A 25,184-nucleotide genomic window follows, 5' to 3' on the forward strand; every position below is an offset into this window, starting at 1 on the left:
CCCCCTTCACTTACTCTCAAGATTCTTTCTTCTTCTTTCCTTTTGCTTCTCTACCAATGTTACAGAAAGAGACAAATATAGTCTTTTCTTAACTTGAATTTACTCTCACTATAAACCACCTACTCTATATCTTGAATCCTTCTTTTGTTGTTGTAGAGCCTCCAAGAATTGATACAAAACACACCCTTTACATTTTTTTTTGCTTTCTTTCTAATATTTTCTTTCAATTTGAGATCTGGGAACTTTATTTTGGATCAATGGAGGGTGCTGACATGAATAAGCCTGATCAGGTGTTCAATTCTTTGGAGCCAGAATTCTCTGTTTCATCACCAGTGACTCGTCAAAAATCAGCTGCTGCTAAACAGATCATTGAGAATCATTACAAGAACTATCTTCAAGGCTTACAAGATCGCTTAGAAAGGTTCTTGTTTTTTTCTTTACTTACCTGCATTTACACAATATTGTAGTGTAGTGTATTTGTGTTGACATGGGGTTTGTTGTGTTTTTTTTTTTCAGGCGAAGAACGTTGCAGAGGAAGGCGCAAGAAGCACAGATACCGGATGATGAGCAAGAGAAGATGCTGAGGAATTTGGAGAGGAGGGAAACTGAGTACATGAGATTGCAGAGGCATAAAGTTGGTATTGATGACTTTGAACTGTTGACTGTCATTGGTAAAGGCGCATTTGGTGAGGTACATTGTCTTTCTTACAACTCTATTTCACAAAATTATTTTCTTATAATTCATGTTTTCATGATGTAAATTTACTTAAAAAGATGGCTGGATGGTAATTGTAGTAGATGCATAATAGAGCAGAATAGATATAGAGGATTCATACAGCCACCCTGGAAATTGGGGCGTATACAGCCGACCTTAATTAGTTGGAAATTGGGGCATAGCTCATTGGTTCATTGATTTAGTAATTTACTGCTGATTAGATGCATGGATCAAAAAATCAAATGAACCTGTTCGATCGGAGTAACTTAAAGTATGTCTTTGTTTTTCCTATTAAGTGATTATTCAGGCTAAAGTTTGTGCTGTTGCAAGTAATTAAACATCAAAAACAAAAATCATCTAGGCTGAGCAACTTATGATAGCCGAAACATGTTACTTTGCCGTAGTCGCGAGCAAAGAGGTGCATAAATTAGTCATATAGACAAATATAGAAGATCTTAATTTGCATATCGTCCCAAGCTTATCATCTCTACTAAGAAAGTTTAATTGATTAAACAAGATGAAAGATTAAGAAAGATCAGTTTACTGGTAAGCTGAGCATCTCTGGAGAAATATCTGCATATCATATTTCTCGTTATGCTATTTTAAGACTTTTGCTGATTCGCTCTGACATGGCAGTGGAGAAGCACACACGCATCTCCTGCTCGTACTGGTTGTTTCCACTGTTGCGGAAGTCAAATGTATATAGTGTGAATGAGTCACAACTACTATACCAAAAATTATGACAGCCACCAAATAATAAATAAGACAATAAAGCAACAATAAAAGGAACACCAGAATTTACGAGGTTCGGCCAATTTAGCCTACTTCCTCGGACACAACCAATATTTTATTCCACTCCAAAATACAAGTGAAATAATACTAAAGAAAGAAAATACAAATGCCTTAAGAAGATAAGAAGGCAAATGAGATGTGTATTTAAATCCTAAACATTAGGTTTTCTTTTATGGGGAAAATAATCCATTCAAAATTGTCACCCAACAATGTGGGACAAACATTTTGCCAATTTCAACAAATCTCCACCTTGGCAAAATTCCACATCTTCAATTTTCTCTCAATAACAAATTTTGGTTGTGTCTTCATCTTCAATCTTCAGTGTTCAACAATGTTGATCAAATCCAAACAATGTTGAAACTTGACCGCAGTCACCACCTTTGTCAGCATATCAGCAGGATTCTCCGTAGTATGAATTTTCTTCACCGTGACTCCACCTTCTTCTATGATTTCTCGTACGAAATGATACCGAACATCAATGTGCTTCGTCCTTGCATGATAAACTTGGTTCTTCGCTAATTGAATAGCACTTTGACTATCACAAAAAATTGTGATACCTTTTTGTTCAACACCAAGCTCCTTTAGCAATCCTTGAAGCCAAATTGCCTCTTTCACAGCCTCTGTAATAGCCATGTACTCTGCCTCTGTTGTAGACAAAGCAACTGTTGACTGCAAAGTAGACTTCCAACTAACTGGTGCCTTTGCAAAAGTAAACACATAACCAGTAGTTGATCTTCGTTTGTCCAGATCACCCGCAAAATCTGAGTCACAATATCCAACTACAGATTGATTGCCTTCCTGCTCAAAAACTAACCCAACATCTACAATATTATGAATATACCGTAAAATCCACTTCACAGCATGTCAATGCTCCTTTCCTGGATTATGCATATATCTGCTAATAACTCCAACAACTTGTGAAATGTCAGGTCTCTTACAGACCATTGCATACATCAAGCTACCAACAACATTTGCGTATGGTACCTTTGACATACACTCTCGTTCAACTTCATCTTTTGGCGACATAGTAGTACTTAGCTTAAAATGGGGAGCAAGTGGAGTACTAACTGGCTTAGTCTTTTCATCTATGCCAAAACGTTGTAGTACTCTTTTCAAATATTCTTTCTGAGATAAACAGAGTTTCTTTGAACGTCTATCTCTTATTATCTCCATGCCAAGAATTTTCTTTGCCTCACCCAGATCCTTCATCTCGAACTCCTTCTTCAGTTGAATCTTCAACTTATCAATTTCTTCCGAATTCTTGGAAGCTATCAACATATCATCAACATATATGAGAAAATATATAAAGGAACCATCTTTAAGCTTGCGCAAATACACACAATGATCGTACTTGCTTCTCTTGTACCCGTGCCGCAACATAAACTTGTTAAATCGTTTGTACCATTGTCTAGAAGATTGTTTCAATCCGTACAATGATTTTTCAAGTTTGCACACCATATTTTCCTTTCCAGCAACTTTGAATCCTTTTGGCTGAGTCATGTAGATTTCCTCCTCCAAGTTTCCATGTAAAAACGCAGTTTTTACATCCATCTGAACTAGTTCCAAATCCAACTGTGCTACCAAAGCCAACATAATTCTAATGAAGGAATGTTTTACAACTGGAGAAAACACTTCATTGTAATCAATTCCCTCCTTTTGAGCATATTCTTTGGCCACCAATCTTGCTTTGTAGGGAACATCTTTTTGGTTAGGAAATCCTTCTTTCTTTGCAAATACCCATTTGCACCCAATTGCTTTCTTTCCCTTCGAGAGATTGACCAATCTCCATGTATGATTCTGATGAAGGGATTGTATTTCATCATTCATGGCAATCCTCCACTTATCTTCTTTTGAACTTTGGACTGCGTCTTTATAAGTGGTAGGAACATCATCAACTACAATTGAGGCGGCACAAGCAACCGTCTCTATGAGACGAACAGGTTTCGTTATTGTTCTTTTTGGCCTGCTGGTTGCTATTGATTCAAGTTGTTGTTGAGGTTCCTGAGTTGGAATCTCCTCTACTGGCTCTCCTTCCAGAGGGTAATCTTCATTTGTTTCCTCCTCTGCTTCTTGTGTAGGAAAAATAAATTTTCCCTCAAACTCCACCTGCTTAGAAGCACCTTCATTTTGTTTGGTATCTTCTGTTACCTTATTTACCATAGCAAATTCATCAAAGGTAACATCTCTGCTGAATATTACTTTCTTTGTCATAGGACACCATAAGCGATATCCTTTGACTCCAGAAGTAATTCCCATAAAAATAGCCTTCTTTGCCCTTGGATCCAATTTTGACTCCGTCACATGATAATATGCAGTTGAGCCAAACACGTGCAAAGAGTTATAATCTACAGCAGGTTTTCCATACCATTTTTCAAATGGTGTCTTGCCATCAATAGCAGCAGATGGTAGACGATTAATGAGGTGGCATGCATATGTAATTGCCTCAGCCCAAAATTCTTTGCCCAAGCCAGCATTGGACAACATACACCGTACCTTCTCCAGCAAGGTCCGGTTCATACGTTCTGCCACTCCATTCTGTTGTGGTGTATGTCTAACAGTGAAGTGTCGGACGATGCCATCATTTTCACAGACCTTATTGAAATGATCATTTTTGTATTCACCTCCATTGTCTGTGCGAATACACTTGATCCTCCTGCCTGTTTGATTCTCCACCATCGTCTTCCATTTGAGAAAAATTCCCAACACTTCATCTTTGCTCTTCATTGTATACACCCACACTCTTCGGGAAAAATCATCAACAAAGGTTACAAAATAGTGCTTCCCACCCAATGAAGGTGTTTTGGAAGGACCCCAAACATCAGAGTGTACATAATCCAAAATGCCTTTAGTATTATGGATCATTGTACCAAATTTAACCCTTGTCTGTTTCCTTTTGATACAATGCTCGCAAAACTCCAAGTTGCAAGCCTTTACTCCTTTTAACAATCCTTGATCTGATAGAGTTTTCAAGGATTTTCCTCCAGCATGTCCCAAGCGCATATGCCATAGCCTGGTTGCTTCTGCCTCTTTGTCGTTACTGATGTCACGATCACTGTCCCAATAAATGTACTGCCACGATAGCGGTACATATTATTGTTCTTCATATTAGCCTTCATTACCACTAGTGCACCGGAGCATACTCTGCAATGATTTTGAACCCTTTTGATTCTAGGGCTCCCACAGAGATGAGATTCTTCTTCAAATCCGGTACATATCGAACATCTGTTAATGTTGTGATCATTCCATCATGGTTCCTTAATCGTATTGAACCAATGCTATATGAGGTAAGATGACTGTTATCCGTTGTGTGGATGACTCCATATTCTTGTTCTTGAAAATTCACGGTTGGGACACATATGATAGCTACAAGTCGAGTCCATCAGCCATATGTCTGATGATGTTGATGACTTTGTTGTAACTAATGAGAAGTCTGAATCATCACAATCAGCTACATTTGAATCCATAATGGTCTTTCCATTGTTATGTTTGGCCTTATTCTTCAACTTCGGATAGTCTTTCTTCCAGTGCCCCTTTTCTCGACAAAAGGCACATTCATCTTTGCTGGGTCTAGATTTTGACTTGGATCTTCCCTTCGTTGTCCTTGTTTGATTTTGAGGACGACCCCTCACAACCAGTTCTTCTCCTTCTCCGCCCTTCTGTTTTTCTCCCTTTTTTTGTTCATAGCTGTACAAAGCCGATCAAACTTATCTGAGAGAAATTTCGTCATTTTCATGGAGTAGCGTAGTTTCAAGGTGCTTGTACTCATCAGGAAGTGACCCCAACAACATCAAGGCCAAGTCACCATCATCAAAAGTTGCATCCATATTTTGCAAATCTGTGACCAACTTATTGAAACTGGTGATATGTTCGTTCATCGTGGTACCAGGAACATAGGTGAGCGAAACAGCTTCTTAATGTACAATTTATTTTGACTGTTTTTCTTCAAAAATTTATCTTCGAGTGCTTTCCATAATTTACTTGCAGAAGTTTCCTTTGTGTATGGATATTTCTACTCTCTAGCAAGGTAGGATCGAATGGTACCGCAAGCAACACGATTGATAATTCTCCAATCTTCTTCTCCAATAACATCTGGTCTCTTTTCTTCAATAACAAAATCTAACCCTTGTTGAAAAAGGACATCTAGAACCTCGCCTTGCCATATCCTAAAATGTCCTGACCCGTCAAACATTTCTACCGCAAATTTCGCATTTGACACAATTCTTGTCATAAGCGAAGATGCCAATGATGACGTATTGTTGGCACTTGATGTAGATTCTTCTTGTTTATTGTCTCTCATCTTTGACACAAATATTATTTAATAGCTGACAATACAAATCAAGATTATTTTCTTTATGGTATGGAAGATAAGACTAAGCTGCAACCACAGAGCAACTCAGACAGAACCTTGACTCAGTTACCAAGATAAATCTTTTCTGATGTGGAAGATCAGACTATGCTGCAACCACAGAACATACTTAGACAGTACCTTGATTCTGATACCAATTGTTGCGGAAGCCAAATATATATAGTGTGAATGAGTCACAACTACTATACCAAAAATTATGACAGCCACCAAATAATAAATAAGACAATAAAGCAACAATAAAAGGAACACCAAAATTTACGAGGTTCGGCCAATTTAGCCTGCTTCCTCGGACACAACCAATATTTTATTCCACTCCAAAATACAAGTGAAATAATACTAAAGAGAGAAGATACAAATGTCTTAAGAAGATAAGAAGGCAAATGAGAGGTGTGTTCAAATCCTAAACATTAGACCTTCTTTTATAGGGAAAATAATCCATTCAAAATTGTCACTCACCGATGTGGGACTTTTGATAATTTCAACATCCACAATGTTTTCTGATGATATCAAATCGGATATCTGCTCGGAGACCTGATAGCTTTTCTATCTGATCTTTCAAACTGCATCAACTCCCTTGTAATGTTTGTCAAGGTGGAGGAACCATTAACTTGGCATAAGCTATATGCCATACATACGAGATCCGTGCTTATCCTGAAAGAAACGTCTTCAAACTCTACTTTCAGTTAGAACTCTATTGCCTTAGCATATTAAGACATAAAATTACGCAATGCTGACATGTGGACACAGATAAAACACATTTCACATGAAATGATTTTCTTACATGATTTGATTACTTAATGCAGGTTAGACTGTGTCGATCCAAAAGTACTGGTGAAGTATTTGCCATGAAGAAATTGAAGAAATCAGAGATGCTTAGCCGTGGGCAGGTGAGACATTGATGATATAACGAAATACTGCTTTTTACGGAAAATTTATATAAGACTGTTTGCAGAATCTGGTTGAAGAATTTTCTAATCAGCATGTTTCTTGTATGGCAGTATTGAACATATTAGTTAGTTAGAAGAGCACAGTTAGGGTACATAAGGATATAATCTTCTAATATATCCGTTTGAAAGCATCACTAAATATCATAATGTAGAATCTGTTCTTATAAATTGCTCACATGAGTAGGTTTTCTAACTTATTGCAAAAGAATTTTTAATACTGGACTAATCAATAGCAGAAACGAAATTAAATTAACAACATTTAACCACATATTGAGGAACATAGAGAGTGAGGTGCCCAAATGGCATAAGTCTTCTCCTTCTCATACCATTTTAGTGTAAGTGAACTAAAGAGTACAATATTAAGCTGCAGATTTAGGTTTATGAATATTGTGTGCGCAATTGCAATTACCGATATTCTACACTAATCTGTTTACAAATTCTATGGTTAATTCCATGTCTACAATTATAATATTCAAGTATGCTGATATAAATAAACTTCATGTGGTTATTTTAGGTTGAGCATGTCAGATCTGAGAGGAATTTGCTAGTAGAGGTTGATAGTCGGTGCATAGTGAAACTATTCTATTCTTTCCAAGATTCAGATTTCTTGTACCTTATCATGGAATACTTACCTGGTGGTGACATTATGACCTTACTGATGAGAGAAGATATTCTTTCTGAAGATGTCGCACGGTTCTATATGGCAGAAAGTATTTTAGCAATTCATTCTATTCATCAGCACAATTATGTGCACAGGTATCTGAACAATGCATCAATTGGCTTTTTCTGCAGTCTTGCATGTTACATTTCGATTCACCATATTATATAAAAGTATCCGCAAATACATGCATCTATATTAGCTTTAGTAAGTGAGAGAACGAACTTGTCTGTTTCCATGCTTTCTTTTGGTAAAGAATTTTCTTTCCATATGGAGTACCGAGTATCATTGAAGTGAAAACTTCTCTTAAAGAAGTTGCTATCCATTCAGAAAACATTTATCTGTTTAGCAAAAGTTCCTCTCGAGGCCTTTGCCCTCCCCACTCTCTCTCTCTCTCTCTCTCTCTCTCATCAGGCTCAGAGATCTTTGAGCATAAGTTCATTATGCGAGGTTCAATTTAACATTTTGATGTGGATATTGGTGATACAATTTATGCAATTATCTGTTCTAGTAAATATGCAAACATTAGCAGGCTTACTTTATGATACCAGTGTGCAGCTGATTCAGGATTTATTTTGCTTTCAGGGATATTAAGCCTGATAACCTTATACTGGACAAAAATGGACATCTTAAGCTTTCTGATTTCGGTTTATGTAAACCACTGGAAAACAAATACTCATCACTGCTGGAAGATGAAGATCTGACAAATCAGGAGTCCATAAGTGTGACTGCTGTTAGTGATAGTGCTCCCTGGTTAATGCAAAAAGACCAATTACAACAATGGAAACGCAACCGCCGTGCCTTGGTATCCTCATTTTAGTACTACATTTTTCCATTATTGTATCTGCATATGAATTACCTGTACTTCAAATGCTTCTATTTGGTTTCTTCGTCGATTGGTTTAGCCATGGTAATCATTGAATATAATCAACAATAAGTGAAACTCTTTTGTAGGCATATTCTACTGTGGGAACTCTGGATTATATGGCACCTGAGGTTTTGTTGAAAAAAGGATATGGAATGGAATGCGATTGGTGGTCATTGGGGGCAATCTTGTATGAGATGCTTGTAGGTTATCCTCCCTTCTGTTCAGAAGATCCAAGAATGACATGTCGCAAGGTACTTCAATATTCTTTTATATTTTATGGCGAAAATAAGATGATTCCTTTGACACACAGGGACTCTAGAATGATCTACAACTTTGGTCTAGACAAACTTTTGTAAACAAAAATTCCGAAAAAGGTCATGATTCGGAAATGATGATTTCTCAATTCTTTGGACATTTTTAAATAAAGAATTCTATGGACCTATGTTGCTCGGCCTCTCCGAAAATATTGCCGAGTGTGTTTCGGATCCTCCAAAAGTAGTGCATTTTTGGAGGATCCGACACGGGTGCAGCAGTATTTTGGAGAGTCCGCAACAACATAACTTTGAACATTTTTTTGGACAAGAGGAATGAGTTTCAAACTTGTGTCAGACATCCTATTAGCTTAAACAAGGCTAATAGGTTGAAATATGAAATATGATGTGTCATATTTCTTTTTATGTATCAGATTATCAATTGGAGAGCATGCTTGAAATTCCCGGATGAACCAAAAGTACCAGATGAGGCTAAGGATCTGATCTGTCGTTTGCTGTGTGATGTTGAATCAAGATTGGGGAGCAGAGGAGTGGAAGAAATAAAGGTAAATGCCACTAAAGGAATGCATTAGGTCCAATTGACTGTGCAGACACTCTCTTCAAACAAATAAAAATGAGATATGTTCCTTGCTCTCTTTGAATCATATTTGCTTTTTCACTAATTGGAATACATTTTTCCTCCTCTATCATTGACGAGATTAGATCTGTCTTTTCAAAGATTTAGTACAAATTAGCATGCTCAGTGGTCATGCTGCCTCCATGCATATGGTTTTCATCTTCTTACCTTGCGCATACGTTTTCAGGCTCATCCTTGGTTCACAGGAACTAAGTGGGATGCGCTTTACGAAATGGAAGCTGCCTACAAGCCCATTGTTACTGGAGAACTAGACACTCAGAATTTTGAGAAGTTTCCCGAAGTGAGTATTTTTGCTTATAGAATGCTTATTGCATTAATTTGACTTTCTAGGTAGGATTTAGTAGTTGTAGATTAACGCTCATGACAATGATGAGGTCAGTTAGAAGTCATCCTTTTACCTCATGATCCATGATCCATATATGCAATTCAACTAATTCAGCCATCACTTATGCACTTACTTGCATGGTTGAATCTCAGGTATTTCCAATTACTATCAACAGACATCTCCCTTTCAGCTTCTTATGAAGTCATTCTTTTGCATTTTCACTTCCATTAGTCGTTTGTTCTCAACATTGACCCATGTAAATTCTCAAATTCCGGAGATCTCAGAATTTCAATGTCTTTATTAAAGTGATACGCTCCTTTTATTTCAAAGCAGGTTTATATGAGATTTTCCTTAAACAACATTCTTTTTCCCTATACATATGCTCACTTTTCACTTATAGGTAGAAGATGCACAATCAACAGCACCAAGAGTGGGACCCTGGCGAAAGGTAATGATTACTTTCACAATGCATTACTTCACTCCCTCCCCTCAAACAAAAGAAAACACTATAGAAAAGAAAACTGAAAGCTAGAATGTAAGCATGAGCATAATACTGATTATCCAAATATTTTGGAAACTTTATGCTTGTCCAAGTGAGATCATATCAGTTACCTGTTGCAGTGATTCTTGAGAAGGGGTTAGTCATTAGTCATACCAAGAAATGATTCCTAACTTGTCATTTCCAACGTGCAGATGCTGACATCAAAAGACGCCAATTTTATTGGATATACTTTCAAGAAATCAGACATTCTTAAATCAGCTGGAACATCAGGTGCCAACTTTCAGAATACCGTTGCCTTGAATTAAATTCCTCAATTTTTAGCTGTGACATATTAGTTAGAAACATGTGAGGTTCCTTATGAAACTACTTTATGTGTGAAAGGCAATAAGGTAACTACTTGAATAAGCAAACCATCACCAATCCTCTTCACCCCCATGCCCGAATAATAGACATGAAATATATTGTGCTATCAGCATCAGATTTGTCTCACTTGTCACAAAAGATCTCAAAGTAGTCAGACTGTTCCCATGCTTAGCCATCTACATCAGTGACGTTATTTTAACTAAACTGCCTTTTGTCGCCAATGTAAGGCTTTTCATGAGTAATACTGTCTCTATACAATTGATCTACCTCTAATTTCAAACATCTTCATCTTGTAGGGATAGACGCGAGCTCAAATGGATTGAAGCCTCCTCCATCTTTAGTTTCATTATTTGGTACGGTGACTTTACATGATTTAACATACACTTGTTGCAGTTTGAACTATGATATGATAGCTGCTGAACCTAATTTTCTACCCGATCAGATGATCTTGAATTAGATAGTTTGGATTTAAAAACAAACAAGAGGTTAAAGACTGTGATTGTGTGGTATATCTCTAAGGAACAGGTAGAAGAGCATTGTAAGTTCCTCTAGTTTGCTGCTCAATGGGTTCTATAAGTGGGGATCACCATGGCTAGTTAATGTCTTCTGCATAGAATTCCTCAGTAACTTTTGCTAATATCTCATATAGACTACATTTTCATGACAAAATGGTACAAGCAATGGTATGGTAGTTTGATGTAATCTCTTGAGGCACCCCTTTGAACTACTATTACAGTCTTGATTTCTACAAATGCTACATGAAGCTTTTTGACTTGGTTAAGTGATGTTTATATCACCACTGCACACTTCATAAGGGTGGCGTTATGTTGGCGGATGGAAGATGATGCTATAGATTTATCCCAAAACTCCTCTGAGTTATAACCCCCCCTTTTGTTCTAAATATTCTCTTTTACTCCTATTTCTATAAAAGTTGCTTAGCCTCCTATGACATCCATAAAGAGATTACATGTTATCTTGGAGTTCTATACAACCAGCTAAAAGTTGATGATCTTTCCTGTTCTGTATACGTGACAGGTCGTGTAGACTTGCAAGATGCAACAAAGGAGGAAGACCAAAAGAGGAACAACTGACTTTGGTGTCCCGTTTGTAAAGGACAACAGCACGAATTTCTTTTGTACAAAAAGGAGAGAATAAACAGTCAGCATTAATTTCTCACAGTTTTTGAGTTTCACTTTTGCTCCATCTGGCCTTCACCATGTAATGGTAAATGTATAGGCAAACTTATACATGGCTCAATTTAATCAAAAAAACATTTATGGGAAATATCAATTTTACTTCAAATATTTTGGTTAATGTGATGTTGGATTCTTGAATTTACTTCTGGAGTTATAACTTTTTGGAAGATAGCTGCAAATCCGGAGATGGTTCTAGGTACATGGAAACTTAAAACTGTATTGTAGAGTGGTTTGGGGTATCAACATCTTCCAGTTAATAAATAGTGAGATTTTCTGCAAATTCAGATGTGGTAAAATTTGTCTGTCAGCCATCATAGATCAATGTCTAAATTAATTAAAATAACCAATCGATTTTTGTGTGGTAATATTAGTTACTGAAGGTCCCAAAGTCGATCAAACTCACTATTGAGATATTGTTCCTATTATTGACATGCCGCAATGTCATCATGTAAAGGCCATTCAGTGAAGCAGAGCAACCTATATAATAACTCAAATATATATTCATTTCTGGATGTATAATAATTGGAGGACCTGTAATAGAGATTATGGTCAATTGGGGAAAATAGTAAGCATAGCATATGGGGGACAGAATGGTATCATATGGTTTCAACACAAAGATTAAAGGCCAGGGGATCTTGGGATGATTTTTCAAACCACAGAAGTTAGGTACAGTGTAAATACATCAAATTACAAAGGTATTACTATCCCTGAGAAATGGACAACATAACTGCACATTTGAACCAATATCTTCAGGAGGCCAAACTTTTGAGTTGCTGCTAGCTTTTTGCAGAACTAGCTGGAGTACACATTTGAAGCCGCCAACAACTTTAATAGGCAAAGGCTCATTGAGATAGCCAAACCTATGACAAACTTATTGCCCTCTATAATCTGCGATTCAGAAAGTGAGAATTAATTCAGTACTGTACATAAAACACCTCAGCATATGCAATAAATATTCTACAAATATTTACCCTTCTCAAACCAAGAAAAATGGAGCAGCGATAGTAAACAATGACAAGATGTTGTGAAACAGCAGAGATCATCATCTTGCCTTGGCCTGTGCTTTCTTTCTGCCCAGAAACATAAAGATGCGTGGGAAGAAGGACTTCTTCTTTTTCTTTGGGATCCTCACTTCTGGAGATGAATCAGTTTCAGTGTTGGTTGTTTTAACGTATTCTTTTGGACTTGAGCTTTGATGAAGTACAGCATCCTCTTGTGCACGTTCAGAAGCTTTTGATTCTTTACTCTCCCCAACACTCATTCTTGGGCTCCTTGTTTTGTTTACTGGTAGAACAGATACACCAGCTTTCCGTCTTTGCTCATGCTCCGCTCTCCATTTCCTCAGCTCTTGCTCTGCTGCCAATTTTCCTTCCTTGGCTTTCTCGGCCTTCTGCTGCGCGATTTCCAGTGCTTCCTTTCTTTCAGTCATCTCACGATTAACCTCCTCGAGCCTGTTTAGACTACTCAACTCTGATTCCTTGGCTACTTCTATTTGGGAGATAGCAGCAGTCACCCTCATGTTCGCTTGCTCCTCTGCCTCGTGGGCCTGCTTGCTGAGTTCATAATACTCTTGCAGAGAAACTGTTACTTCATCTTTGGTGCTTCGGGTTGAGTCATTCTCTTGTAGAGCAGTGATAGCTGCTAGTGCCAACTTCTCTGAAGCTTTTGCAGCCTCTATCTCTTTTTTAGCTGCAAGCAATCTACTTTCCATAGTACTAGCTGCTGCCTTTGCTTGCTCTGCCTCTTCCTTCGCCTTCCTCAGCTCTTCACGAGCCATTTGAGCAAGTGACTTTGCGCGATCGGTCTCTTCTGCTGCCTCTTGCAGTTGATTGGGCAGCTCCACCATCTTTTCTCTTGCTTCTTTTTCCTTCGTCCGCAAAAGGGTAATCTCTGACTTTGTCCTGTTCAACTCAGCTTCAAGAGATGCAACAACAACTGCTGCCATTCCTTCTCTCTGTTGTACAGCAGCTAGTTCTGATTTTTCCTTTTCCAGTTCAGCCTTCAATGAAGCAGCTGCTACTTTCAGGCATTCTATTTCAGCTGTTGCTTTTTCAATGTTAAGCTTCACTTCTTCAAGTTCCCTCTTAGCCGATGCCACTGCTGCTTGTATCTCAGAATGTGTTCTTTTCTCGGGCTCTAATAGCTCTACTTTCAAGTTCCCTTCTTCATCAGCCTCCTCTTTCAACTTTGATTCCATGTAAGCTGCCAACTCAGCGTTGAGATCTTGTAGCAAACCTGAAGCAGTATCTAATTTTGCTTTAAGATCCTTTGCAGACAGAATTTGTTGGTTTAACCTCTCAAGCTCCTCTTCTGCCTGCTTCAGTTCTTTCTCCCAGTTTAATGTATCTTGCTCTCTTGCCATAGCTGCACCAATTCTGTGTTCCTCTGCCTCCAGATGTCCAGCGTGTGCAGCCTCCAAAGATTCCTTCGCGTTGATGAGCTCAATAGTCAAATCCTCCACTGTCTTGTCAACTTCTTTTGATTCTGAAACGGCTTCTTCTGCTTTTTTGATGGCAACATCTTTTTCAGACACCAATAAAGCATAATCTTTACGGAGAACTTCTAATTCAGAATTCACATTTTTGAGCTCAGAAACTGCAGCTTCATGCCTGGCTCTGGCAACTTCAAGCTGTGCTTTGGCAGCAATACTAGCGCCATCAACTATCCCTCGCTCCAACTCTTCTACCCTGAGCTTGGCAAGTTCTGAGTCCTGTTTTGCTTGTTGCTCTTCTGTTTGTGCTCTCTCTAGATTGAGCTTTAACTCTTCTATGAGTCTCTTAGTGCTATCTAGTTCTTTCAGAACAAGCAGTTTTGCATCTTCTGCATCCTGCGCCTGTTTCTTATACAACGGGATCTCCTCCTGCACTTTTGCTAGCTCTTGCTCAACAAGATTCCGTCTCTGCACAAACAAAGAACAAAAAAGCGAACTTTAAAAGTCAAGAGTAAAATAACACAAAACTGGGAGAATCCTACAGAAATTACAACCACTTAACACCTGAGGAAGTAGTGTAAATATGGCCACCAAGTTGCATGTAAACATAAAGTAGATACAAGTGCATATACAGGAGGGGAGGCACAAGTCAACCTATGGGTTCGACCGAACCCAATAGCTTTTGTTCAAACAATGTATTTGGTGATTTGAATTCATGAAATATGTATAAATATGTTGGAAAACTAATCCAAAGTTGCAGTAGGAAACCTTAGTTATTTAGGATTTGATTTATTTAATTCATGTCTAAATAGGATTTGCAGTTAGAATAAATATAGGAATAGGCTTTCCTGTTTCTAGTTGAAATAGGTTTCATACTATTATAAATAGGGGTACTGATAGCTTATTTTATGTGTGGAGGAAATAAAGAATTGTAGAGAGCTTTCAGAGATTCATAATAAAAATATTTTTCCTTCAAAATATTAAATCTAGAACCCAATCATGAACACTTGAAGTCGTGGTCCCAAAATCTAAAACCCATAAGGTTGAAATCCTTGTTCCGCCTCTGTGCATATATAAGCTAAGGAGACACTACTTGTGTCGCACAATCACGAGGACTTACCAGAAAGAATGATACATCAAACAGAATCATAATATAAAGTTGTCTAGAAGACACCCATCTAATGCAAGCAATTTGGCTATCTAAATCAAGAATCAAATAGTATAATCTGAAGGATTGGAGAGATTACCTCCATTGTCTGTTGTCGATGAGCCTTCCAGTCGACAATCCCTCCAAACTTTGAAACTGCCTGTTTCACAGATTCGATTGGTGCTGCTGTGTCGATTTGAACCTTGTTTATGTCAAAGTTTTCAGGATGCTTAGAATGGGCAGTGGGTCCCGGGATCTTAATTTTGAGAGTGGAAGCCTTGGCTAGGGGCTGACCGATGTTATCGGATGGCTGTACATGATTGTTATTTTCAGGTTTTGTCACTTGGAGAGGAGAACTAGAAGGTGAGTCATCAGCAGTTTGGGTACTACTAGGAGAATTATCTTGAAAATGAAGCAGTGAAGTGTTACTTGCTTCTGCTCCTGAATGATTGGATTGAATATGTTCAGAAGATTCTTTTATTTTTTCCTCATTTATGGCCAATGTATCTGAATTCCTAGTTAACAATGATGAAGCATCTCTCTCATCTTTTGGTTCATCACAAGTATTGTTTAGTTGATCGTGAACACTACCATTAGAACCAGTTGGTTTTGCATTTGATAATGATGGACTGGGTTCATCAGATTTAATAGGAGAGGCTGAAATAAAAGTTTCTGTTGGATGATTCTCACTCTTTTCTGAAGACAAGCTGTGAGAAGCCTCTCCTACATGCTCCGAACCATCCGCAACTTGCTCCTGAGTCTCGGATTTTGCATTTTCATTCGCATGTTGGCTGGTTTGAGTTGCACTATAAGATTGATCGTCGTTTGGAGAGGAAACTTCAGGTTTAAGAGAGGATTCTGGAGCATTTTGCTTGACATCTTTCGCGTCTTCCATTTCCGAATAAGAGCTAAGGATAAACAAGTGGAGACCTTGAAATTGACAAATTAATCATAGAAAAAGTTAGGAGATATACAACCCTTCTAACTGATAAATGACCTTGGGCCTAACTCAACCCTAAAAGTTAAATCTTGAGGTGATGATTACCTAAGGTCATATAAGGAGACGGATGACCTCTCCACCCACCAATGTGGGACTCAAAACCCTCCCTTACGCTCAGGCTTGCAAACTGGAGCATGGACAATATAAATGGGGGTCCATCATCAGTAACTATAAATTGGGGGTGGGTTTGGCTCTAGTACCTTGATAAATGGACTTTAGGCCTTACGCAACCCCAAATGTCAGCTCGTGTGGAGAGGATTGCCCAATATCATATAAGGAGACAAATGGGCTCCTCCACCCAGCGACGTGGGACCCAACACTAACAAACACCAGGTGAACTATAGAACTTGAAAATAGAAAAGACACAATCAATCAAGCTGATCAAGCTCCCTACAACAACTATATATATGCCAGAAGTAACCAATGATCATCAGATTGAACCAAAAACGAGCAAGCTTATAGAGTTAAACCATGCTTAAAACAAGATTAGTCAATTCTCAAAAAGCTCACCGTTTATTAGCCTTAATAAAACTTGCACTTTTATGGGATTAATCGCAAACTTTCACAGGTTAAGTTACAAGTTTCATATAAAACGGGGACCTCAGATACATCAATTAGTTTATGCCCACAAAATGAATTTACCAAATTCTGGATTTTAACCCCCCCCCCCCTTAACCTCACCCAAAAAGAAGAAAAAAGAGAACCAACTTCGAACTCTTGTAATCCAGATGTTGATAATATGCGAGTTGGAATCAAACCTCCAAAGCTTAAACATAATCATGTTTTGATTACGGATTAATAATTTTTTTTTACATATTGCAATATAATTAACATGAAAAAATGTTGGAAAAAACGAACAGAAAGAAGAAAATTCATACCAGAATCTTTCTTTGTGTGTGGATATATTCTCCAAAAAGGGAAATAAAAAGTACTACTATTAAATATATGGTCCAAAATCCACTGCAAACAAAAAGAAAAGACAATTTTGATCAAAAGATGTCCATAAATGGAAAAAGAAGCAATGATGATGAGAGGATGGGGCAACACAGGGGTGGAGCCTACCTATATAAAATACAAAATTTGAGATAAATTTGTATGAATGAATCAAAAAGATTTTGTGTGTGGGTTGAATAAAGGAATATGAAAAAGAAGAAGAAAAAGCGAGTTTATCAGCTCGCCTTTGTCTTCCTCCTCTCTCTTTTGGCTGTTTTTTCAGTTTTCACCCTCTCTTTTTATCTCTATATGTTGTTCAATATAAATAAACAATAACTAAAACAACCGTAGTTTGATTATAGTCCCTCTTTCAAAGTTGTTTGGTAAGAACGACTTCCACTGGTCCGACCGTGGTAAACCGTTGATGACAGTTATAAGTACAAGGCTGAATTTTTTAATTGAAAACATATGGCATTTTCTATGACCAAAATGAACCCCAATTTTGACTATCGAGGGTATGGTAGAAGAAAAATGAGTGGTCAAGAGGTCATAATTCGAACCGGTATACGACTATTTTGAATGACAATAATTTTATGGTTATTGCTAAAGTATCTTAATTATTTGACATTTCGTACCGGTAAAATTTTCGGTCCCATTTACTTACATTTTTATTAGGGAAAATGCATAAGTACCCCTAACCTATACTCGGATTCTCAACTACACACTTTTTCTTTGCGGGAATCCTATTACCCCCTAAACTTATTTTAAATGGAATTATTTGCACCTAAAACTAGACAACCAAACTCTTGCCAAGTGGTGAGCTACACGCGTCCCCACAAGTATTTTTAGTACTTTTTTTATTCTTCTTCTTATGAATAAAACTTTTTGAGAGTTTAATTTGTGTGTGAAAAGAAAAAATGGAAGAAAAAAGGTTAGACAAAGTCGCCGGTAAATGAATATCTGCCGGAATTAGAGAAAAAACTAAAAAAAAAAAGTAAAAGAAAAAAGACAAAGAAAAAGGAAAAGGAAAAGGAAAAAAATAAGAAAAAATGGTAAAAAGAATAAAAATAATCTGAAAATCATTTTTTTGCAAAGGAGAGTGAAATACACACACTCTGCCACGTCAACGTCAAGGGTGCAAATAATTCCATTTAAAATAAGTTTAGGGGAGTAATAGGATTCCCCCAAAGAAAAAGTGTATAGTTGGAATCCGGGTATAGTTTAGGGGTTACTTATGCATTTTCCCACTTTTATTATTTCCTCCGTTTTACTACATATATATGTGTATAATGTATCAAAATACCATGTAATTTGAATATAGTAATTTAAACATTTCATATGAGATTAGCGGAATTAATGAGTTGCGTACTCAATATAAAAAGTGGCATTCTTTTTAAACAGATTAAAAGACAAATAAAACACATAAATTGAGATAGAGAGGATATCAGTTTTTTTTATAATTAAAATCCACTAGGCTGAGCGCCTAGGGCTATTTTTTTTATATATCTAAACAAGGAAAGAAAACAAAGTCACATGTTGTCTTACTAGAAGTAAGACGATATAATTTGTCAACTACATAGCTCATATTATCAATATTTGGGATTGTAGGCCCAATACTGATATTAACAATTAAGTTAAGACTGAAACTTAAGACATGTATCATAACTAGCCAATTACAAATATAGACACTTTCTGCGTTGTTGCATATTTGGTTGCCATTCTGGCCCGTCACCTTGTGTTTCTCCCCAGTTGTATAGCATAGCTCCCTAGCTTTTTCGTAATCATATAAGTTGCATTCATCAGTTTTGACATCTTGCACCCTCCAGCTGTGTATGATTGCTAGTAACACTACCCAGTTCCACACTTCTGTACTGCGTATGCATTTTGACATTTCAGCTGTGCTTCTTGAATGAGTATGTGAACTTCTTCTTCTCCTGTGTGTCTTGTATATTCTTATAGCTATAGGTATTGATTTCCTTCGTTTACACTTGGAAATAATTCCCACCGCTTCAGTTGAAAACTGTTGCCTTTTCCTTGAGATACATATTTCCTGCTCTTTGTTTACATTTTCCAAATGGTCTTGTGTCTTCTTTCAGTATCTGATGGTTCTTCTGTTGTTCTTCATTTGCCTGGCTCCCTGTATGTGGGGATATCCTCAACGATTGTTTCAAGCTGTTCCTCTTAGAGATCTGTCCTTCAACTCTATACCTGATGTATACCTGAGTGTTTGTGAAATTTTTGGTATCACCAAAATTTGTTTCCTGCTGCTCTTCTTTGTCTGAAAAAGGTTGGATCACTGATGGTGTTAATGAGGTGTTAAGCTTCACTTTTTTATTCTTTCCAACTAATTCAGCTTTCAATAGTGTTGCTTGCCAAAGTTGCTTGTCCATCACTGAAAAACTGGACAGCCTACTATCATATCCTGCTCTTATGCTTGTGCCTATCCTTGGTTTCTTTCCAGTGGAATGAGTGCTTAGCACTAATACCACCAACTGGAATTCCACCAAAAAAATAGGGCATAAGCACAGTAACATTTCCTGCAAAAAAGAAAACAATGTTAGAAATAAAGGACCTCACCATACTCTCCTCCAAAAGGATTCGAATATGGTAAACAGATGGCTCAACTCCTGCCCTCACCCTCTCCTCCTCTTCCATATCTACCTCCTTACTACCTTCACCCTTATGTATGGACATTGTAGTTTATCACTGTTCACTAATCTCCTGGCATGTGAATCCAGATCCTGAAATCCAAAGCATTCTAATGGACCATGATCTAGTGCATAATTTGCAATGTAGTCTGCTAGGCTGTTCCCTTCTTTAAGTATGTGAGCTACTGTTGTATTACACCTTGTCATCATCTGCTTGATCTCCTCAACAATCTCACTGATATTCCATGGTATTTTCCATACTCCTATTATATTTTTCAGCATCATTGAATCAGTGTTCAACTCAATTAACACATAGCCATTCCCAACACAGTACTTCAGTGCTTCAAGGATTGCTCTTGCTTCTGCAACAGAATTAGATCCCTCCTGAATCTCCTTACCACAAGCATACACTACATTCCCTTCCTCATTTCTCAAAACAAAGCCTACTGAACTCCTACCAGGGTTACCCCTCGAAGCCCCATCAATGTTCACCTTAATCCAACCTTGACTGGGTAACTCCCACAACACCTTTGTATAGTTCAACTTGGGTGTATATTGTTCTAACACCTAATCAGATCTGGCCATCTGTAAGGAAGATTTTGGATCCCTGGTTTCCTGAGCTTGATAAGATAATGCATAGTAGTAGATATTTGATAGATAACCCTGTTAACTGTGACAACATCACCATATTTGTAGATATTCCTCCTCTTCCACAACTCCCATATTATGACTGAAGGTAGTGCTTGCATAATAGGCTTCATTCTCTGAACAACATCAACAATCCAACATTTTGTAATGCCTTGATGCAAAGTGATACCCTCGACTACGATTCCTGCATGTCCAAGGAAGTATTTGTTGCGGAAGCCAAATGTATAGAGTGTGAATAAGTCACAACTACTATACCAAAAATTATGACAACCACCAAATAATAAATAAGACAATAAAGCAACAATAAAGGAAACACCAGAATTTACGAGGTTCGGCTAATTTTGCCTACTCCTCGGACACAACCAATATTTTATTCCACTCCAAAAATACAAGTGAAATAATACTAAAGAGAGAAGATACAAATGCCTTAAACAGATGAGAAGGCAAATGAGAGGTGTGTTTCAATCCTAAACATTAGGCCTTCTTTTATAGGGGAAAAATCCCCCCCAAACTTAACTCCCAACCAATGTGGGACTTTGGCATTTTGCCAAACTTCAACAAATCTCCACCTTGGCAAAATTCCACATTTTCAATTCTCTCTCAATAACAAATTTTGGTTGTGTCTTCATCTTCAATCTTCAGTGTTCAACAATGTTGATCAAATCCAAACAATGTTGAAACTTGACCGCAGTCACCACCTTTGTCAGCATATCAGCAGGATTCTCTGTAGTATGAATTTTCTTCACCGTGACTCCACCTTCTTCTATGATTTCTCGTACGAAATGATACCGAACATCAATGTGCTTCGTCCTTGCATGATAAACTTGGTTCTTCGCTAATTGAATAGCACTTTGACTATCACAAAAAATTGTGATACCTTTTTGTTCAACACCAAGCTCCTTTAGCAATCCTTGAAGCCAAATTGCCTCTTTCACAGCATCTGTAATAGCCATGTACTCTGCCTCTGTTGTAGACAAAGCAACTGTTGACTGCAAAGTAGACTTCCAACTAACTGGTGCCTTTGCAAAAGTAAACACATAACCAGTAGTTGATCTTCGTTTGTCCATATCACCCGCAAAATCTGAGTCACAATATCCAACTACAAACTGATTGTCTTCCTGCTCAAAAACTAACCCGACATCTACAGTATTATGAATATACCGTAGAATCCACTTCACAGCTTGCCAATGCTCCTTCCCTGGATTGTGCATATATCTGCTAATAACTCCAACAGCTTGTGAAATGTCAGGCCTTGTGCAAACCATTGCATACATCAAGCTACCAACAACATTTGCGTATGGTACCTTTGACATATACTCTCGTTCAGCTTCATCCATTGGCGACATAGTAGTACTTAGCTTAAAATGGGAAGCAAGTGGAGTACTAACTGGCTTAGTCTTGTCATCTATGCCAAAACGTTGAAGTACTCTCTTCAAATATTCCTTTTGAGATAAACAGAGTTTCTTTGAACGTCTATCTCTAATTATCTCCATGCCAAGAATTTTCTTTGCCTCACCCAAATCCTTCATCTCGAACTCCTTCTTCAGTTGAATCTTCAACTTATCAATTTCTTCCGAATTCTTGGAAGCTATCAACATATCATCAACATATAGGAGAAGATATACAAAGGAACCATCTTTAAGCTTGTGCAAATACACACAATGATCGTATTTGCTTCTCTTGTACCCTTGCCGCAACATAAACTCGTCAAATCGCTTGTACCATTGTCTAGAAGATTGTTTCAATCCGTACAACGATTTTTCAAGTTTGCACACCATATTTTCTTTTCCAACAACTTTGAATCCTTCTGGCTGAGTCATGTAGATTTCCTCCTCCAAGTTTCCATGTAAAAACGCAGTTTTTACATCCATCTGAACTAGTTCCAAATCCAATTGTGCTACCAAAGCCAACATAATTCTAATGGAGGAATGTTTTACAACTGGAGAAAACACTTCATTGTAATCAATTCCCTCCTTTTGAGCATATCCTTTGGCCACCAATCTTGCTTTGTAGCGAACATCTACTTGGTTAGGAAATCCTTCCTTCTTTGCAAATACCCATTTGCACCCAATTGCTTTCTTTCCCTTCGGGAGATTGGCCAATCTCCATGTATGATTCTGATGAAGGGACTGTATTTCATCATTCATGGCAATCCTCCACTTATCTTCTTCTGAACTTTGGACAGCGTCTTTATAAGTAGTAGGAACATCATCAGCTACAATTGAGGTTGCACAAGCAACCGTCTCTATGAGACGAACATGTTTCGTTATTGTTCTTTTTGGCCTGCTGGTTGCTATTGATTCAAGTTGTTGTTGAGATTCCTGAGTTGGAATCTCCTCTACTGGCTCTCCTTCCAGAGGGTAATCTTCATTTGTTTCCTCCTCTGCTTCTTGTGTAGGAAAAATAAATTTTCCCTCAAACTCCACCTGCTTAGAAGCACCTTCATTTTGTTTGGTATCTTCTGTTACCTTATTTACCATAGCAAATTCATCAAAGGTAACATCTCTGCTGAATATTACTTTCTTTGTCATAGGACACCATAAGCGATATCCTTTGACTCCAGAAGTAATTCCCATAAAAATAGCCTTCTTTGCCCTTGGATCCAATTTTGACTCCGTCACATGATAATATGCAGTTGAGCCAAACACGTGCAAAGAGTTATAATCTACAGCAGGTTTTCCGTACCATTTTTCAAATGGTGTTTTGCCATCAATAGCAGCAGATGGTAGACGATTAATGAGGTGGCATGCATATGTAATTGCCTCAGCCCAAAATTCTTTGCCCAAGCCAGCATTGGACAACATACACCGTACCTTCTCCAGCAAGGTCCGGTTCATACGTTCTGCCACTCCATTCTGTTGTGGTGTATGTCTAACAGTGAAGTGTCGGATGATGCCATCATTTTCACAGACCTTATTGAAATGATCATTTTTGTATTCACCTCCATTGTCTGTGCGAATACACTTGATTCTCCTGCCTGTCTGATTCTCCACCATCGTCTTCCATTTGAGAAAAATTCCCAACACTTCATCTTTGCTCTTCATTGTATACACCCATACTCTTCGGGAAAAATCATCAACAAAGGTTACAAAATAGTGCTTCCCACCCAATGAAGGTGTTTTGGAAGGACCCCAAACATCAGAGTGTACATAATCCAAAATGCCTTTAGTATTATGGATCGCTGTACCAAATTTAACCCTTGTCTGTTTCCCTTTAACACAATGCTCACAAAACTCCAAGTTGCAAGCCTTTACTCCTTTTAACAATCCTTGATCTGATAGAGTTTTCAAGGATTTTCCTCCAGCATGTCCCAAGCGCATGTGCCATAGCTTGGTTGCTTCTGCCTCTTTGTCGTCACTGGATGTTACTGTCGCTGTCCCAATAACTGTACTGCCACGATAGCGGTACATATTATTATTCTTCCGATTAGCCTTCATTACCACTAGTGCACCGGAGCATACTCTCATCACTCCATTTTCTGCAATGATTTTGAACCCTTTTGATTCTAGGGCTCCCACAGAGATGAGATTCTTCTTCAAATCCGGTACATATCGAACATCTATCAATGTTCTGATCATTCCATCATGGTTCCTTAATCGTATTGAACCAATGCCATATGAGGTAAGAGGGCTGTTATCCGCTGTGTGGATGACTCCATATTCTCCTTCTTGAAATTCCACGAACCAGTCCCTGTTGGGACACATATGATAGCTACAAGCCGAGTCCATCAACCATATGTCTGATGATGTTGATGACTCTGTTGTAACTAATGAGAAGTCTGAATCATCACAATCAGCTACATTTGAATCCATAATAGCCTTTCCATTGTTATGTTTGGCCTTATTCTTCAACTTCGGACAGTCTTTCTTCCAGTGCCCTTTTTCTCGACAAAAGGCACATTCATCTTTGCTGGGTCTGGATCTTGACTTGGATCTTCCCTTCTTTGTCCTCGTTTGATTTTGAGGACGACCCCTCACAAACAGTGCTTCTCCTTCTCCGCCCTTCTGTTTTTCTCGCTTTCTTTGTTCATAGCTGTACAAAGCTGAACAAACTTCTCTGAGAGAAATTTCGTCATTTCCATGGAGTAGAGTAGTTTCAAGGTGCTCGTACTCATCAGGAAGTGACGCCAACAACATTAAGGCCAAGTCACCATCATCATAAGTTGTATCCATATTTTGCAAATCTGTGACCAACTTATTGAAACTGGTGATATGTTCATTCATCGTGGTACCAGGAACATAGGTGAAGTGAAACAGTCTCTTCTTCATGTACAATTTATTTTGACTGTTTTTCTTCAAAAATTTATCCTCCAGTGCTTTCCATAATTTACTTGCAGAAGTTTCCTTTGTGTATGGATATTTCTGCTCTCTAGCAAGGTAGGATCGAATGGTACCGCAAGCAACACGGTTGATAATTCTCCAATCTTCTTCTCCAATAACATCTGGTTTCTTTTCTTCAATGGCCAGATCTAGCCCTTGTTGAAAAAGGACATCTAGAACCTCGCCTTGCCACATCCCAAAATGTCCGGACCCGTCAAAAATTTCTACCGCAAATTTCGCATTTGACACAATTCTTGTCATAAGCGAAGATGCCAATGATGACGTATTGTTGACACTTGATGTAGATTCTTCTTGTTTATTGTCCCCCATATTTGACACAAATATTATTTAATAGCTGACGACACAAATCAAGATTATTTCCTTTCTGATGTAGAAGATCAGACTAAGCTGCAACTA

General features: G+C 37.9%; 2 protein-coding genes across 4 annotated transcripts; one reads left to right on the top strand and one right to left on the bottom strand.

Annotated features, from left to right (window-relative positions):
- Window positions 1–11,747, top strand: LOC104241641 (uncharacterized). The gene is made up of 12 exons (XM_070160365.1): window positions 1–421; window positions 517–691; window positions 6,677–6,760; window positions 7,335–7,576; window positions 8,064–8,283; window positions 8,433–8,597; window positions 9,032–9,163; window positions 9,422–9,535; window positions 9,981–10,028; window positions 10,274–10,352; window positions 10,742–10,798; window positions 11,481–11,747. Exons 1-12 carry the CDS (start codon window positions 258–260, stop codon window positions 11,534–11,536), a joined length of 1,536 nt encoding a protein of 511 aa, XP_070016466.1. The 5' UTR covers window positions 1–257; the 3' UTR covers window positions 11,537–11,747.
- Window positions 11,748–12,121: 374 nt separating this feature from the next.
- On the bottom strand, window positions 12,122–17,467 carry LOC104241642 (protein WEAK CHLOROPLAST MOVEMENT UNDER BLUE LIGHT 1-like). 3 transcript variants are annotated; one of them, XM_009796588.2, is made up of 5 exons: window positions 17,282–17,467; window positions 17,098–17,179; window positions 15,320–16,149; window positions 12,693–14,540; window positions 12,122–12,529 (listed from the first exon to the last, which is right to left on the bottom strand). In XM_009796588.2, exons 3-5 carry the CDS (start codon window positions 16,112–16,114, stop codon window positions 12,434–12,436), a joined length of 2,739 nt encoding a protein of 912 aa, XP_009794890.1. In that variant the 5' UTR covers window positions 16,115–16,149; window positions 17,098–17,179; window positions 17,282–17,467; the 3' UTR covers window positions 12,122–12,433. The 3 variants fall into 3 exon arrangements, 2 of the variants coding, with proteins under 2 accessions (XP_009794890.1, XP_009794889.1); XR_714774.2 differs by lacking the exons at window positions 17,098–17,179; window positions 17,282–17,467 and adding an exon at window positions 16,265–16,889 and having other exon boundaries at window positions 12,613–14,540; XM_009796587.2 differs by lacking the exons at window positions 17,098–17,179; window positions 17,282–17,467 and adding an exon at window positions 16,265–16,892.
- Between the last annotated feature and the right edge of the window lie 7,717 nt (window positions 17,468–25,184).

The sequence above is a fragment of the Nicotiana sylvestris genome, chromosome 10 (genome assembly GCF_000393655.2).
Source record: "Nicotiana sylvestris chromosome 10, ASM39365v2, whole genome shotgun sequence".
Taxonomy (NCBI): Eukaryota; Viridiplantae; Streptophyta; class Magnoliopsida; order Solanales; family Solanaceae; genus Nicotiana; species Nicotiana sylvestris.